Source organism: Poecilia reticulata, chromosome 19, assembly GCF_904066995.2.
Source record: "Poecilia reticulata chromosome 19, P_reticulata-male-v2, whole genome shotgun sequence".
Lineage (NCBI taxonomy): Eukaryota > Metazoa > Chordata > Actinopteri > Cyprinodontiformes > Poeciliidae > Poecilia > Poecilia reticulata.
Genome location: NC_088848.1, coordinates 524,419 through 543,501, shown reverse-complemented (window position 1 = coordinate 543,501; position 19,083 = coordinate 524,419). Strand labels below are relative to the sequence as shown.

Here is a 19,083-nt window from a genome sequence, read left to right as displayed (position 1 = left end):
CTCACCGTGACTGTTCCCACCCTCTAAAACAAAGATGTTAACAAATAAACTGGACCGTATGTTGTACGTTTAGTGATATTTCCACAGTTGCAGTCTTGGCTGGTCTTGAAATAAAATCCTGATCCTCTGCGACCCAGATTGAGACCATCAAAAAATGATCTCGAGACCAAGACCGATCTCGAGTACTACAACACTCTGGTTCCCATGTCTGACCATCAGCTGGAGGAATGAAATGCTTCAGGCTTAGTGTAGATCAGTGTTTCCCTGGTCCTCGTTCTCACTGCCCTGCAGGTTTTATTTCCTTCCTTCAGTCCAGCTGATTTCAATCGATTACTGATTAACAGACGTTTGTTGAACTGCGATCAGTTGAATCAGGAACATTAAAGCAGGGAAACGTCTAAACCATGTAGGACGGTGAGAATCAGGACCAGGGCTGGGAAACGCTGGTGTAGAGCAACAGAACCAAGCCGTCCTGCCTGCTTTTTAAAGCGGCTTCAGCCTGAACAGACGGGCTTGCTGACCCGTCAGCCGGTTCTGACCCGGCTGTGGTTCTTTAAAAGCTTCCAGAGGAGAACATCGGCTGAACTGGGTCACCTGATCACGGTTATTATGACTCTCATCCATTAGGTAACATTTGGGTTTCCCTCCTGACTTTCTGTGGAGAAAATGAAAGAGGCGTCTGAAAAGAAGCCGCGCCGCCATCGGGGGACATCTTTTCTCCTGGATGAATCGCAGGTCAAAGGTCAGCCTCTTGGTAGGCTGCAGACAGAACATGACAGCGTTGCACAAACACTCCATTAACCCGACGGCCCTGAGATGTTTCACCCCCGGGGTTCGGCCTGCGGCGTTCTGCAGAACATGAGGCTTTCAGGGCCGCCACGTCGTTACGGCGTGTTCCATTTCCTCCCTGCTTACAGGTGAATCAAACCACAGGAAGCACAAATTAAACCAAACAGCACATTTCCTTCAAGTCTGAAACCAACATGGATTAGACTTTCTAAATATTATCTTAGAAAAACTCTGGAAAAAACTTCATTCTGCAATTATCTTAAAACAAACAATTATTTTGGAAAAGAAATCATTTCAGCTCCTGAGATCCAGATCAGATTAAAGATGATTGATGAAAATTATTCCATCTTTCTTCGAGTCTCCAGAGCCGAAACCCAGGTGGGTGACATCACAGCTATTAGAGCGTTACAGATGATGTCTGAGCCAAAACACACAGAGGAGAAAAGTCCAGCCTGAAACGCCTGCTACTGAGGGAAGCTCTACTCAGAGACGGAGTGAGTTCAGGTGATGCTCCTGCAGCGTCCTGCAGCGTCCCGCAGCGTCCTGCAGCGTCCCACAGCGTCCTGCAGCGTCCTGCAGCGTCCTGCAGCGTCCCACAGCGTCCTGCAGCGTCCTGCAGCGTCCTGCAGCGTCCCACAGCGTCCCGCAGCGTCCTGCAGCGTCCTGCAGCGTCCCACAGCGTCCTGCAGCGTCCTGCAGCGTCCTGCAGCGTCCTGCAGCGTCCTGCAGCGTCCCGCAGCGTCCCACAGCTCGAGGACGTCTGAGCAAACTGTTGGCTTCTGCAGATCCAAAGGAAAGTTTCTCCTCAAACAAAGACGCCCAGCTGGTATGAAGCCCGGTTCTACTGCAGCCGCGGCCTTTGGGCTCTGTGAAGCCCTGAGTTTGATTCACCACTGAATGAACTAAATGTTCAAACATCATCAGTATCAGTTCTCTGCCCATATCTGATTATTTATTATTATTGAATGAAAAATGAAGAAATATTCTGTGTTAAACATGAAGGAGGAAAACTTCAAAACACACAGAAATAAATGGAACTGAAAAAATTCTGCAAAAGAAAAATGTTTCAGTGTCTGAATGAAACCGAGTCCTCCAGACCAGCAGGGGGAGTCGACCACTAAATCAACAGAACCACGATGCCACGAGTTAAAGATTATGTCTCTGCTGTTTTAATATTAACATTACAGCAGCATATTTATGCCTGACCAGAACCAAACAGAACCTGGGTTGGTTCTGGATCCCTCATCTCAGGTCTCTATGGACCAGGACATTAAGGAGAACCAGAACCTGAAGTTCTGTTCAGGAATGAAGAGTTCATGTCATTTGGTTCTGATCGTGACCCAAACTCAAACCGTCTCAAAATCATTCTGATCCATTTTTCTTCAACTCTTTGAATCTTTTTATTTTTTAGGTTTCGCAGGATTTTATTAAATTGGTCAAAATTGGTTTGTTTATCCTTCAAATTTATTCTGTTTAGTTAAAAACAGAATAAATTTCTGTTTTTGAAATTTAACGGTTACCATAGCAACCGGTAAATTACAGCACCTGATGCTACCTGATGCTACCTGATGCTACCTGATGCTACCTGATGCTATCTGATGCTATCTGATGCTACCTGATACCAACTGATACTATCTGATGCTATCTGATGCTACCTGATGCTACCTGATGCTACCTGATGCTATCTGATGCTACCTGATACCAACTGATACTATCTGATGCTACCTGATGCTACCTGATGCTACCTGATGCTATCTGATGCTACCTGATACCAACTGATACTATCTGATGCTACCTGATGCTACCTGATGCTACCTGATGCTACCTGATGCTACCTGATGCTATCTGATGCTATCTGATGCTACCTGATACCAACTGATACTATCTGATGCTACCTGATGCTACCTGATGCTACCTGATGCTACCTGATGCTACCTGATACCAACTGATACTATCTGATGCTACCTGATGCTACCTGATGCTACCTGATGCTATCTGATGCTATCTGATGCTACCTGATGCTACCTGATGCTACCTGATGCTACCTGATGCTACCTGATGCTATCTGATGCTATCTGATGCTACCTGATACCAACTGATACTATCTGATGCTATCTGATGCTACCTGATGCTACCTGATGCTACCTGATGCTACCTGATGCTACCTGATACCAACTGATACTATCTGATGCTACCTGATGCTACCTGATGCTACCTGATGCTATCTGATACTACCTGATGCTACCTGATGCTACCTGATGCTACCTGATGCTACCTGATGCTATCTGATGCTATCTGATGCTACCTGATACCAACTGATACTATCTGATGCTATCTGATGCTACCTGATGCTACCTGATGCTATCTGATGCTATCTGATGCTACCTGATGCTACCTGATACTATCTGATGCTATCTGATGCTATCTGATGCTACCTGATGCTACCTGATGCTACCTGATGCTACCTGATGCCACCTGATGCTATCTGATGCTATCTGATGCTACCTGATACCAACTGATACTATCTGATGCTATCTGATGCTACCTGATGCTACCTGATGCCACCTGATGCTACCTGATGCTACCTGATGCTACCTGATGCTACCTGATACTACCTGATGCTACCTGATACTAACTACCTGATGCTACCTGATGCTACCTGATGCTACCTGATGCTACCTGATACTACCTGATGCTACCTGATGCCACCTGAGGCTACATGCTGTCCAGCTGTTCCTCGTCTTTGTTACTTAATGTGTTTTATTTCATGTCTAGAGGTTGAAGCTGCTGGACTGAACTTGACTCGGTTCGCTCTGCGTTCCCTCCATGAGGCTGCAGTCTCCTGCCTGCCACTTAGCGTTCCTCCCTTGCTGCGCTCCAAGCCACACCCATGTGTTAATGCAGCACTGCATGGCTGCATGGCTGCATGCCTATACTTAGGCAGCAGCTAACCGCAGCAGAGCTCTTTATTTCTCAGTGACATCTCTGGTAAATTCCTTCAGTTTTCTGTGGTGGATAACATGAGTTTGACTTGCTGCAGCTTTTTTACTAATCGCATGTTTTGCTGCAGCCAGAAGCACAGAAATGTTTCACAGTCAGACAGAAACTGGAGCTGAACAGAAACCAGAAAATATTTTTCATCAATTCTGCAGATTCCATCAGAACAGAAAAACCTGAAATCCATCCAGTTACATCTGAGTTATTACTAAATAATTTATATTTATGTAAGTGGACAGGTAGACGGTTCAGCTGGTGAATCTGAGCTGCAGCAGACAAAGTTCAGCTTCGGTTAGAAAGTCTCTCAGCAGGACGTCTGAGCTCAAGTCTGCTGACAAACCATAAATATGGAAGAGGGAAAACTTTCCTGATGGAACCAAATCTGACAAATTGAACAAAGGGCTTAAATTTAAAGTCAATAATTCTGCAATATTAATTAAAAGAAGGAGAAAAACATCCTGTTTTATATTTTTATCAGGTTTTTCTAAGGTTATTTATACAATTTGTGAAGAAAAGTTTATTTGAGTTTAAGAGGCTCCACGGTCTTTGAAGGCATCATGACTAGTTAAAATAGTCTGTTTGTGTGTGTGTGTGTGTGTGTGTGTGTGTGTGTGTGTGTGTGTGTGTGTGTGTGTGTGTGTGTGTGTGTGTTTGGGGGATATATCAGTGTCATCTTCGGCTCCAGCAGGGTGTGTGGCTGTGCAGGCGGCTCCTCTCCTCTGGACGTGGAGGCTTGAAAGCTCTGACTCTGACTCTGGATCTGGATCTGGATCTGGATCTGGATCTGGATCTGGATTTGGATCTGGATCTGGATCTGGATCTGGATCTGGAGCTGCAGTGTGGAGGATTGAGCGGAAATGAGGAGAAATGAACTCTGGTCGACAATCACAGACTAATATTCCTCCTCCATCATTCTCCAGGCCTCCTTCCCGTCCAGCGCATTAAAAGCGCATTAAATATCATTAAAGTAACGACCATATTCCTCTGAAATTGCTCTAATAATCATTTAACATGAGACTTTTTCCTCTCTTTGACCGGATAATCGCTATTTTCGGGGTTATTTCCGCGCGCCGTGGCGCAGCGTGGGCTGGGGCCGGAGGGGGCGTGTGTTGGACGGACGGGGCGTGGATGTGGGTTTCCCGTGGAGCACCGGGACCAGAACCCGCGGAGGACCAGCCGAACATCCCGGCATGCTGCTCTCCAGTCTGGGGACGTGAGGGTCCCTCAGTGATGGATGCGTGGCGCTCCGCCGTGACGCGCAGTGGGCAGGTTTGGCGCTCATCGCGCCTGTGGATGAGATGATCCGGTTCGCGGCTGAACCATGAAGTCCCTCGGCGTGCCATGCTTCCTGCGCTCCGTCCTCCATGGGATGCAGTAGATGGAGAGCTGCGCTCAACTTCGGACACCTGAAGGCGCAGTCCAGGCTGCCCGTCTTCCTCACCATGATCCTCCTCTTCACTTACCTCTGCTACTGCCTCAGCAGCCGCTGCGACGCGCTGCCCCGGCCGGTGTTCAGCAGCGGCGCTCCGGCGGGCGAGCGGCTCCTGGGCTCCGCGGTGCCGCTGCTCCGGCACCGGCTGGCGGACTCCGCCGGCGGCATGCGGCCTCTCGACAACATCTCCATCTCCAATAACTTCGGCAGCAAGAAGTTCCCGCAGGCCATCATCATCGGGGTGAAGAAGGGCGGAACCCGGGCGCTGCTGGAGTTCCTGCGGGTTCACCCGGACGTCAGAGCCGTGGGCGCTGAGCCGCACTTCTTCGACCGCTGCTACGACAAGGGGCTGGGCTGGTACAGGTAAGACCTGCAGCCGGGAAGGTGGGTTCAGGCAGCGGGAGAGACGCAACATGGCGGAGGAGGAAAACTAAGACAACATCTTCCTGAACCGAAAGTTTCATAATAATAACATTAAATCTAAAGCTGACAGAAAAAAGCAGCTTTCAGTCAAAGTTTAGAGGAAGGCTGGGCGATATGGGCTTAGAATTTCATCGCGATATTTCAGTGCTATTGCGATAACGATAAATATAATTAAATACACCAATTTTTTTTTTTTTTTTTTTACTTAACTGTATGGTTGTGACTGGAAAAGCACAAACTGCGCCACAAACACAAATCCTGCTCTTGGAAAACATTTCTGTTTGATTCTTCAGGATGTCACAAGTTAGAAATATATCATTTATATCACTAAACTGAACACAATCAATTTTTCTGAATGCATTGATTATTTGTTGATGCTCTCCTGGAATAAACAGCTTCAAATAACATTTATGTCAGTTTTTTAAACAAGACAATAAATGAAAATTATTAAGAAATTTGTAATGAAAAATGCTAAACGATACAATAACTGAAGATTCATTAACAAATGACTGAATGAACTTATCCCAGAAATTATTGCATAATAATAATGTTGTTTTTAAGACCATTTTCACATATTGATAATAAATAATAATGCAAGTTCTCAAAAATTAAAACAGTTTTTAACAAACATGTATCATTGGACATGGAAGACATTTTAAATATCCAAATAAATAAAACAAGTAAAAACCATAAATAAAATGGAAATAAAAACCGAAACAATAGTAAACAAATATTAACCACCAGAACTTAAATTAAGATCATTTGAATTTGTCAGACAATTAATTGATTAATTGCTTGTAGTTGCTTTCATTTCTTTCCTCTTCATAATTTTAAGCTTCTTGATCTGTTAAATAAAATCAAACCTGAGAAAAAAATGTGAAAAATGTATGAAAAAAAATATAGTTAATCTGATATGATTAGTTTCTGGCACAATAAACTAAGTTGTGTTGAGTTTTATGATGCTGTTTTGGTTAAGAGGTTTAAATGTAAATGAGTTATTGTCCTATTTAAATGAAGGATACAGGATAAATATTAATAACAGATGCACCGTTGCATTTTTATTTTTATTGCTAAAGGTTTAAATTTGAAGTAAATTTTATTTTCTTAAATGTTCAGGCTGTTTATGTCCTTTTGTTGTGTTAAAGGAAACAATTTATTTATTAATGACATAAAGAAAAACCAGAATCAAAAATGTCCTCATATTAGAGAAAACAGTCAGTTTTCATCAATCAGAACCAATCAGAACCAATCAATCAGAACCAATCAATCAGAACCAATCAGAACCAATCAGATTCAGTCTCCTATCAATGAATCTCTGCTTATAGAAACTGTGAGGTATTTTAAACAGTCACCGCAGAACGATTTTTTTTATTAAACTCATATTTGTTAAATTTTTCTTGACTATTTTACTCGTTATTTATTTAATAAGGAATCCTTCAAGTATAATGAATCTATTAGAGGAATATTGATTCATCTGCTTATTAGCTGCTGTTAACTTTATATTTAATTGTCCTTCATCTTTAATTGCTGTAATTAATGGTTTAGATCTGGGATCTGAGTTTTCTTAGAACTGGGCTTCAGGTTCTGAGCGGGTTCTGACGGCCCGGTTCCTCTGCTGGGAACCAACTAAAACATGCTGGGAGGAAGCGCTGGCAAAAGTTTCCTGCGGCGTTTCGCATCCTGCAGGCGGCGCTGCGGTTTCCCACTGGGCGATGGGAGTCAGAGAGGAAAAGCTGCGCTGCATTCAGGGCCCGTCGGTTAATCCTGAACTGAATCAAACACCAGAGCAGAGCGTTAGGAAAAGCTGCGCTGCATTCAGGGCCCGTCGGTTTTAAACCTGGAGCTTATAAACCAAACTGGTTTCCTCTGCTGCCATCAGGATTTAAATCAGGTTTATTCATAAGCTGCTTCCTCATGCCGACGGTGACATGTTTTTATTTTCCCTCTGTCTCCATAGAGACGGTGTTTTTATTGGTTGTTGACAGTTGATCTGAGTGAATGATTCTGAAGAACCGATGAACTGATTCACAACCTCACTCTGTTTCTGTTGAGGTTTTATGAAATAAACACATAGAAACATCAAGTTAAACGACCTGGTCAGGTTTTCTGTTAGAAATTAAAATCTGAAATGTGTGGAAATTCTGACACATACAGTAACACTGTAACCATAAACAGGAAGTGGAACTGACACTGTAGCCATAAACAGGAAGTGGAACTGACACTGTAGCCATAAACAGGAAGTGGAACTGACACTGTAGCCATAAACAGGAAGTGGAACTGACACTGTAACCATAAACAGGAAGTGGAACTGACACTGTAGCCATAAACAGGAAGTGGAACTGACACTGTAACCATAAACAGGAAGTGGAGCTGACACTGTAACCATAAACAGGAAGTGGAACTGATAAATATGTAAATGAGTGTGAGATCAGAGCTGATGATGGATGGAGATGGAATGAAAATGGACATTTGACCTGTGACCTTTGACCTGTGTCATATTTTAGAGGATAACTGATGAGGAAGAGGAAGCTCTTCTTCCTCTTTAGACAGATGGAGATGCTGAGTCTGCAATGGTTTTACTGGTTTACTGGTTTTACTGGTTCATTGGTTTACTGGTCTGGTTTCAAGAGGAAACTGGTTAGCACGGCTCCAGGTGCGGCGCAGACAGCAGGCGCTCCATTCGGAGCGTTTCCAGGTCCAGAGCTTCACATGCAGCTCAGGTAGAAAAGTATTCACACCCTTCCTGATTTCTCCTGCCTTTATGTCCATCTGCATGTTTCACATCAAACACATTTATATATCAGACTAAATGACCTGATTTAACACAAAAAGAAAGTTTTTCATTAAGTGAACTAATCGTTCCAAACCAGCAAAGTGTTTCTGACTGTGATGAGTCTCTAAACTTGGCTCCTCTTCTGTCCTTCCAGCCAAACCAAATAAGAAAATCAGATAAATGAATTTTTTTGATTAATGTGAAGTGATTAATGTGAGCGTTAACGGAAACCAGCTGATCTGTAAATCTTAGATATATACTCGCAGTGGGAGCCCACATTGCAGTCTGCCCAGGGCCTCAGATAATCTTGGGCCGGCTCTGGTTCCAACACGGAGATAAAACCCAAAGAAACATGAAAATGATAAACCGGCCGAGTCATGAAGAAGAAAAGAGAAACATGAAACCATTTACACACCCTGACAGCCTGAATGACACGACGTCAGTCAGCCTGGGTGTTTGAGTCTGTGTGTGTGTGTGTGTGTGTGTGTGTGTCGCGCGTGTGTGTGTCGCTGCCACTAATTGCTCCCTCCTTCTTCAGTTATCAGATGGGAAAATCAGAAGTTGTGTTCCTGCTGGTCCACACTGGTCTCCTTGTGTGGTTTTATCTAGGAGCAGCCAGGGGCCACGGGGGGGGAGGGGGGGGGGTACAGGGGGCCACGCCCTGCCTGATCGCAGGGAGGGAGGAACCAACAGACTGGTGCAGAGATGGGCAGATTACAGAGTGACACTTCCTGCCTCTATGATGGCCTCCATTACAGAAAAACCTCCAATGTGTCTGAACTCAACAGGCTAGCTGCTAGCTGCTGCAAGCTAGCACAGAAAATGAGCCGGTTACTTATTGAGATTTACTTTCAGGGACAGTAAATAAATGGTAACTCCAAAGGATCAAGCTAGAGGTATTAAATTATGATCAACATTTCTCCATGTCTGATAACACAAAAGCTTTAGCATCCTGCAGCATTATAAGGCTATGGCTAGCAGCTTGCTAGCTCAACATAAACAAAGGAAGTTACACAAGCAATGATGACACATTATATAAAAATTTAAAAAAGGTCCATACACTTTGATTACACTCAGATGTTTACATTTTCTTTTAAAAAGAGGATAAAGCTAGCATGTGGTTAGCTTAGCTCACACAAAGGAACTAAGCTAGGTCCTAACATTAACTCATAACATTAGTTATTTAACAACTAAAAATCCCTAAAAAGACATGAAAAGTTGATCTAATTGAAGTTTTTACATCTAAGCCAACGTCTCAGAGTTAGCATGTGATGCTAACATGTAATAACCTCCAGCTGAGTCCCAGCTTCTCTTCACAGCAACTCTGACCATTTCCTCTCAGAACCACGAGCTGAAGATGGGCTTTGTTGAAACCTTGAGACGTTAACTCTCAGGTTCTCCTGTTGTTTGGTTCTGGTTCTGGTTCCTGAGAGGAAACTCTGACTGACCTCCTCTCTCTCAGGCCTTGAGATGCAGGATTAACCGTTACGCCTCTGTTTTTCCTCTCAGCTAGACACATTCTTCAGCTCTTTCCTACCGACCAACCCCAGTGATGCAAACCTCCTCAGTAAAAACACTTTTCACCGCCGAGCGCCTGCCAGGCGGAAAGCCTCCATGACCTGCCAGACGGCCAGATGAGCTGCAAACCACCGAGAACCGAAGGATTTACATCCCTGTAGTGACGTGACCTCTGACCTTCAGTCATTCTGCCAAAATTACTACCAACAATATCAGTAATAATAACATCCTGCTGAAGTGATCAGTTTTACATGGATTATTGATCTGCAGCTACACACTGCCAGCCAGCAGGCTGAAAGAAAGCTCCTTCACTTTCCAGAGGAAAAGTCCCTTTCCTGTCCCCAATGGTCCCCAAACCGGCCCCCAATGGGCCCCAAACCGGCCCCCAATGGGCCCCAAACCGGCCCCGAATGGTCCCCAAACCGGCCCCAATGGTCCCCAAACCAGCCCCAATGGGCCCCAAACTGGCCCCAAACCGGCCCCCAATGGGCCCCAAACCGGCCCCCAATGGTCCCCAAACTGGCCCCCAATGGTCCCCAAACTGGCCCCCAATGGGCCCCGAACCGGCCCCCAAACTGGCCCCCAATGGTCCCCAAACCGGCCCCCAATGGTCCCCAAACCGGCCCCCAATGGTCCCCAAACTGGCCCCCAATGGTCCCCAAACTGGCCCCCAATGGGCCCCAAACTGGCCCCCAATGGTCCCCAAACCGGCCCCCAATGGGCCCCAAACTGGCCCCCAATGGGCCCCAAACCGGCCCCCAATGGGCCCCAAACTGGCCCTAATCCCAGTTCCCCAGTTGAGAGATTAAGAAACTTCAGGATACATCAGAGAAGTACGGAAGAGAATTAGTGCCACTGACAAAGACAAATTCTGACTTTTTTTGTCAGAATCAAGATTGTTGAAATTATTTATGCAGCATCATAAAAATCTAGTCTGAAAACTGAAACCTACCAAATACATGAAAGGCTTTCAGTTTGGGCAAGTTTACAAATTTCATGACAAGGAAAACAAAAGTTATGCGATTATTTCTATATACTAACAACTGAAATTGAAATATTTGGTTATTTACCTGGATTTTGACATAGATTGACAGAATTAAACTGCTGAGATTAAAGTCCCTGCTCCCTCTCCATAGCGCAGCATTAGCATTAGCATTAGCATCAGGCCTCTGCCTCCACCCGCCGTGTCTCTGCTGGTTCTGCACAGACCCGCTGCAGCCCAGCATGTACACACAGCGCCGATGGAAGCCCTCTGCGCCTGCAGCAGGGACAACAGCTGGGAACAAAACTGATTTTCTGCTGCAGACACTCGACCGTCTCCCTGCAGCCACAGGAGGCACAAGAAGTACTTGAACACAGTCTTTAACACATTGTTCCATTTTTATTCCACTTTTTCTTGTATTCCTTAAATGAAACAAAATGTCGGCCTTTCTGCAGCGGAAAGGAGAGACACAAATATTACAACTGAATTCTGAATGTTTTCATTAAAGAACAAAACTTTCCCTGTTTTCTCTACTGGAAGCACTTAATGTTCACTGACAGACTTCAGAAGAATGTAGAAAACACAGATAGCGCCAGATCTGAGGTTTTAGGTGCATCACTGCAGAAAAACCTGTCACCATGAAACTCTACAAGCTTTTATCCAAAGCTGGAATTTACTTTTAAAAGCAGCTTTTGGGTCATAAATAAGAATGAAGCTTGTTTCTTCCGTAGGACTCAGTCAGTCACCAGGAATAATCCGCTGATCCACCAGACCCCATTCAGCTTCCAGCAGGCAGGTTGAGGTACAAACTTTGGCTCCAAACTGACATTTTAAAAGATCCCTAAAGAGAACCAACCATAGAAACACCACCACTTTCCAAAACCTCTCTGTGTTTGGGATTGTTCTCCTCCGGTTAGCTTCGCTCCAGCCGCTAATGCAGCTCAGACATGTCTGGTGACGAGCCGAGGCGGTGCGCTCGGCGCCGCACGCCAGAGGACATGCTGGACTTGGAACCAAGTGTGTAAAGTTGGATCAGAGCTTCATAAGACCTTCACTGACAGACCAACCACGAAGCCTCCGACCCGACCGCCACCACATGCCTGCTGAGGACGGAGAGGAAGCATGGAAATCAGCCCAGGGTTCCTTCAAAGCTGCAGCTCTGGCATTCTTCACTGCTTACACATGAACTAGCTCCATTATTTAAATCTTGTCTCGACTTGGTGAAAGGAGCTGGATTTTTTGCTCTTCGTAGAAAAAGACAGAGGTTATTACATTCTATTTTTGCTGTCCGCTTGCTCTGGAATATAGTAAACGACACAAGACAAATAGGTTTTCCTTCCCTGTAATTTCCTTCCATTTCTGCTCTGGTGTTTCAGAAGGTTTACAGATCATCCATCTGGTTCTTCATCAGAGAGCAGGAGGTAAAAGAGAAGAGTGATCCAGTTCCCTAAAGCTACCAGCAGAACCAGAACCTTCAGCAAGAAAACAGAAACAACCAGGCCAAGGCTGCGTTCACACCAGCTCTGCTTAATTCGCTTTAATCCGGTCCACTTTAATCTAGCTAGCTCCAAAATGACAACATGTCAGCCGTCAGCCATCAGCCGTCAGCGCTGCTCTTTCTGATCGTTTCTTTGTCTGGGTGGCTTTTGGAGGTGGTTCAGTTTTTATAGGGCTGAAGTAAAACTGCATTAGCATCATCCTTGGCTAACTGTTCCTGTTCTGTAGCTTTGTTAGCGAAGTGGAGCTAGCATGACGAAGCAGAATCAACCCAGACTCCAGACGGTGGAATAAAGAGGTTATGATTTCTTTTAATATCTTTGTTTTCCCCCCTAGCTCACTAAATTAAACTCAGGCTTTTAAAATATGAATTATAAGGAATTGATAATAAGTGAAAAGTATTTTTCTTTACGTATGAAGGTTTAAATATCCTAATGTTGTTTTTCATTCAGGAGTTTAATGCCTCGGACTCTGGAGGGTCAGATCACCATGGAAAAGACTCCAAGTTACTTCATCACCAGAGAAGCTCCGCGGCGCGTCCACGCCATGAGCCGCCATACCAAACTCATCGTGGTGGTGCGGGACCCAGTGACCCGGGCCGTGTCTGATTACACCCAGACTCTGTCCAAGGCTCCTGGGCTCCCATCGTTCCAGAGCCTCGCCTTCCGCAACGACAGCGCGGCGCTCATCGACACTTCCTGGAGCGCCGTGCGCATCGGCATCTACGCCAAGCACCTGGAGAACTGGCTGCGCTTCTTTCCTCTGTCGCGCTTCCTGTTTGTGAGCGGGGAGCGGCTGGTGACGGACCCGGCGGGGGAGATGGGCCGAGTCCAGGACTTTCTGGGCCTCAAACGCGTGGTGACGGACAAACACTTCTACTTCAACCAGACCAAAGGTTTCCCCTGCCTGAAGAAGCCTGAGGGCAGCAGCCGGCCGCGCTGCCTGGGGAAGTCAAAGGGCCGAGCGCATCCTGAGATACCGGCTGAGGTTCTGCTCAGGCTCAGAAGCTTCTACAGACCCTTTAACCTCAAGTTCTACCAAATGACCGGACAAGACTTTGGCTGGAGCTGAACGCCAAACATCTTCCGCCTGTCAGTGCGGCCTGGTTGTGAAAACCACAGAGACTTTTAGGTCCTTGCAGAAGTTTTTCTTATGTCTTGATTCCACTGAGCGGTACGATACGGGTCAGCTCGGTTCGGTTCACCGCCACTGGGCCGGCGGGGTTGGACCCAAACACCCGACCTGATGTCAGAACACTAGTGTCGCAAGCAGTGACGTTTTTCTGTCGCCCAATCAAAGGGCTGTGTTGTGTGACATCAGCAGCTCTTCCCTAACCGGACCGGACCGGTCCGGTGCGGTACCGGTCGGTTGTTTGGGTTTGCCCTGACAATAGAAACAGAACAGCAGCGATGAAAAACAATCGATTCTCATTTACTGCGATTCAGAATCAGTTTAAAAAATGGAAATAAATCCGCCGTCTGTCCGCCTCCATTTTGTAACGTTCTGACGTCGCTATGGAGACGCTCTGCGTCGCTATGGAGACGCTCTGCGTCGCTATGGAGACACTATGCGTCGCTATGGAGACGGTACTGGAACATGGCATAAAGCACCAAAACAAAGAGAAAACCATGAAAACAAAAGAGAGAGATTCAACCGGCCCGTCTTGCATGAAAGAAAACATTTGGACTCCGCTAATGGTCGGAGCAAAGACGGGCTGTGATTGGTCAGACGGCTGTGGGCGGGGCTTATGAAGAAACGTTATTTTGTTTCCGCTAACCGGTCGCTGTGTCTGCTTAAGGAATGTTTTCAACTTGGTGAGGGAAAGATCAACATTAGTTGCAACTATTTACTAAATAACTCCAAAAATTAAAAACTCCTGGATGGAAATGGAAACATCAGAAGTTCCAGTTATTTGGAATCAAAAATTGATTTTGAATCAAAGCTGAGCTAGCAAAAGGTTCCCACCAAGATAAAATATACGAAGCATTACAACCTTGTTTAAGCTAGTAGTTCTTGAGCCACGTTAGTAAAACTGAAGTCCTAGTCAAATCCCTCTGTCAAAATAAAAGCACTCATACAGTCAATCTGTGGGTCAAAGGGCTAATGGACCCGAACAGAACCATACAAACCGAGGGAGGCACTTTGAGTCATGGTACTATCACAATAAAAGCACCTAGGTTGGGAATCAGCTGCTCAAAAATAATTTTAACATTTCAAACGGAAGAACTTTTAAAGTTTATTTCTTAATGCATCCAGGAAGTTCTGGTCCAAACAGGAAGTTCTGGTCCAAACAGGAAGTTCTCCTGGTCCAAACAGGAAGTTCTCCTGGTCCAAACAGGAAGTTCTCCTGGTCCAAACAGGAAGTTCTCCTGGTCCAAACAGGAAGTCCTGGTCCAAACAGGAAGTTCTCCTGGTCCAAACAGGAAGTCCTGGTTCAAACAGGAAGTCCTGGTTCAAACAGGAAGTTCTCCTGGTCCAAACAGGAAGTCCTGGTTCAAACAGGAAGTCCTGGTTCAAACAGGCTCCTGAATGATTCCTCTTCAGCGCTCTGCATATTTACAGACCTGAACTAAAACTCCCAGCTGTTGTCTGACTGGCCTGGTGCTCATTTATGCAGCTTTGTATTTTTGTCAAACCTAATTTATTAGAAAGCAAACTGTTGTAGAGGTGTTTTTTTCTGAGAATTTTGTATCTGATTTTCTTATTTAAGTGAAATTGTGACTAAATCTTTTTACCCTGATGTGCTTCAGGGTCATTTATCCGGAGAAACTGTCACTTCCTCCTGTTTGTATCGACGTCAAACCGGTTCAAGCTGCTGCTGCCAAAAACACGACCTACGTCTGCCGGGCAGATGACTCGGCCCTGCGGAGCAGCAGCATGACGACGACTTTAGTCTCTTCTGTTGACGGCATGTTTACTGAAACGTTCCTGAAACGTGGCGTTAATCTCCTGACAGGATCTCTGGAACGGAGGCTGGTCCGTCCAGCAGCTCCTAAACTGGATCTTCTGGGGGAAACGAGGAAGAGCTTCTGGGCTTCAGGCCTTTTCACTGATCCACCATGGGAGAGTCAAACAGCAAAGACTGAATGTAACGGAGGAAAGGAACACCATAAGCTGAATGTGCAGCTGATTACATCTTTTCACTCGGTAATTAAAGGGACAGTTTACCTTTTTAAGTGAAGTTTATTGGCAGTGATTAGACAAAAAGGGTTTAAAGAGTTCAGAGATCCAACTGGATTCTAGTTTTTACAATTTTGTGGACATTCTACAAATTTTAATTAAGTTTATTACGATAGCAACATTTCACAACAAATGTTAAATATTTAAATTAATCCCAGTTATCAATCCATGCATCAAGTTCAGGTTATTATTCAAATTAGTTTGAAATGTTCGTTTCTACGGAAACCCAGCAGAAATGAGTCGTTACGCAGCGTCACTCCTCCTGACCAGCAGGGGGCGACAGTGGGAAGGAAAAGCTTCTCTTAAACAGGAAGAAACCTCCAGCAGAACCAGAACCAGGTTCAGAACCAGCATCATGTCAGCCCAAACCACAACGGCAGACCAGATTTGTGTTGTAGGCAAAATAAATGTGCAGAGAAACATAAAGATTGAACCCTAAACGTCATATTTAGAGTTTATCTGCAAAGGTTGGTTACATCTGAACAGTCTGCAGGGGGTCTGCCTCAGACTGAACCTGTGAGCTACAGGATCTGCTGACGGCTTAGCCTGCAGCATCAGAGCTAACATTTATTAGCATTTATCATTAAACACAGTAATACTGATAACCGCCATCTTTCCTCGTCCTCGCTGCAGTTTGTCCTCACTAACAGGAAATATTTTAGTTGGTCAGGAGGGGAAATGAAAGCCGCTGGTCAGGTGTGAAGTTGACACAAGACTGGAAGTTCTGATGCGTCAGCGTTTAATTCCTCTCTGACCTCTCAGTTAACCTGTGAACAGGCCACCATAAACACACACACACACACACACACACACACACACACACACACACACACACACACACACACACACACACACACACACACACACACACACACACACACACCTGATCAAACTCAGGCATGCAGCAGCTCCGTCCTGCTCCACTGATATTGCGATGTGCAGGCGGCATGCAGGGATCGATGCGCGTCCGTTTAGTTTATAGCTGGTGCTGGTCGGCAGCGTGTTGCTTTGATTTAACGCTGAGGTCAAGCAGGGGTCACCGGCGTCTATCTGTAAAATTTTATTTTCACCTGATAAACGATCGATCTGAGCCCTGGACCTCCTGGACCTCAATCTTTTTAAGATTATAGTGTCAGACTGGTGCTTCTGTCACGGTCATATTTCTGTTTACAGTCATTAATTTAAGCTTTAAATTGATTTCAGAAGAAATAAAATCAAGATCATATAGAACTGAATAGTTTTCACATGACGAAAACTTGTTACGGTCGTGTATGTATGGATACGTCACTCCGGCATCCATGTTACTTCCACAAACACTGCGCATGCTCTCTGCGTGTGACGTCACTGCGCATGCCGAACCGTTTTAGGTCGTTTGTGAACAACCACACACACAAATTAGATTTCACGAAAAATCGGACATGAGCATTAAGGCCTGCAGTGTGGCTGTAGCCTAGCAGTTGCTATGACAACAATAAACAAGCCACAAGCTCAGAACTAGCTCTCGCCTCGTTCCTAATGAACTTATCGATAATATAAGTACATTACAACTATTAATCAATAAGTTCTTCAGTTCTCTGTCCGCCTGCGTAATACCAACATAAACATCAGTGATACTTACTGCCGAGCTAGCAGCGTTAGCTTAGCTAACGTCTCTGCTAGCTAACAGGGACAAGCAGCCTACGTGTTTGTTGCTACATGTTCTCACTCTGCCAGCAGCAGAACCTCGTTTCTGACACCAAGAGTTGGTGCGTCCTCTAGAAACCCGTTTGAACTGTGACTGTGTGGATTCCAGGCTGTGAAGCTCCTGCTGGATCAACTCTTCCTGTCCGCTGAGCAGTGAACTGATCACAGTAGGAGGCCAGAGGCAGCTCGTTCTCACCGTCTGACTCGTTTCCGTTCTCCGGCCCACAGCTGACATTTTCCTTATATCCTCCCATCTTCCTCTACGCTTTGCTGGACCACCAAGATGGCGCCGATCACTTCCTGTTCAGATTTGTGGGAAATATCTGAAAAAACAAAATCAAAAGAGGGAGTAAATTAAAGTCTCCACTATAAATATTATAAATGCATCATAAAGCAAATCCACACTTTTCAGATGTCAATTTGTGAGAAATATTGAAAGTCCTGAATCATTATAGATGTTTTACAGTTTATCTGTCACCAAATGTCCTCCATTCATTTTCAAATGACCAAATCTTTTTTTTCTGTTCCAAAGAATGAAACAGCATCCATGAAGAGCAAGTTTCTGTTTTCAGTAACAATCCAGCAGCAGAGCCCGTCTGAGCGCGCTCAGTCCGCCTCCCCCGTCTGAGCGCGCTCAGTCCGCCTCCCCCCTCTGAGCGCGCTCAGTCCGCCTCCCCCGTCTGAGCGCGCTCAGTCCGCCTCACCCCTCTGAGCCCACTTCATTCCTGAAGGGACTCCAGCAACTGGTCCCAGTTCTGATCCAGTCCACAGAACCCTCTGTGGGCTTCCACCCAGCTCTGGGGTCACAGTTCAAAGTGCATTCGCTTCCAGGGGTCACTTCTGGTCATGTGACCCCTTCGTTTCCCAGAGTACAGTGGTTATGATTGCTGCCTGGAGAAGAGCTGTGATTAAACAACTGCTGTCCTCTGGGTCTCCTGGTGGTCAGTGGATAGAGTGGTCATCTGTTGACCTTTGACCTGAAGGTCTGAAGGAATGGGGAAGTGGAGGAGTCAGACAAACTGGATGCTTCATCGCTCAGCCTGAAATTTCTGTGAACATGTTTCTGTCTAATGAACCCAAACGGCACGAAGCTGGTTTACTTCAGGGTCCGTAGGAAACCTGGACGCTTTTTAAATGAGCCGTTTCTGAACATGAGACAGAAGTGACCCAGTTTTTCCAGAGGAGCCGCTAGCTCGCTAACAAGAACAGGGCGGTCTTAAAGGGGAACCAGACCTTAAAATATTAAAAATGCTTCCTTCAGATGTCTCATTTATCTCTGTAACGTCCAGCTGCTTGTGCTGACGCCAGACCAACATCCTCATCTGCAGCCAGACTTCAGAGCTCCTGGCAGCCAATCAGAACGGCTTTGCACCTACGTTTCCTCTCTAATTGGCAGATCAAGGCTGCAGCGAGGACAATGTGCCAAACCTGATTACTGATTCTCAGGATGAATGTCCAGGATCTCACATTTCACAGTAATTCATCTGCATGCCCTGGTGATGACAGCTTAATAAAAACAGCCGAGGATCGATTCAAACACATGTTCTCCAGATCCAGATGGGTCAAGTTTCTGCTCTGCTTTCCATCCAAGGATTTTTCATTTTTTGCTGTGAAAAAAATTATTCAGGAAAAGAAAAAAATCCTTGGAAAAAAAGATTTAAATATCAGAATTTAATTCAATGTATTATTACTGATAACTTCTTAACTTGATGAAGTTTAAGAAACAAACCGAGGGGATCATTTACAGTTAGTCAGGGTGACCCTAAATTAGGCATCTGTGGATGACCTTTGACCCTTGAAGTGGACTGT

General features: G+C 45.4%; 1 protein-coding gene across 2 annotated transcripts; it reads left to right on the top strand.

Annotated features, from left to right (window-relative positions):
• Window positions 1–4,937: 4,937 nt before the first annotated feature.
• On the top strand, window positions 4,938–15,583 carry LOC103481010 (heparan sulfate glucosamine 3-O-sulfotransferase 6). 2 transcript variants are annotated; one of them, XR_014085100.1, is made up of 3 exons: window positions 4,938–5,581; window positions 12,864–14,225; window positions 15,162–15,583. XR_014085100.1 is itself a non-coding variant. In XM_008436237.3 (2 exons), the coding sequence occupies exons 1-2, from the start codon at window positions 5,151–5,153 to the stop codon at window positions 13,480–13,482; spliced, it is 1,050 nt and encodes a 349-aa protein (XP_008434459.1). In that variant the 5' UTR covers window positions 4,938–5,150; the 3' UTR covers window positions 13,483–15,583. The 2 variants fall into 2 exon arrangements, 1 of the variants encoding a protein (XP_008434459.1); XM_008436237.3 differs by having other exon boundaries at window positions 12,864–15,583.
• Window positions 15,584–19,083: the final 3,500 nt, after the last annotated feature.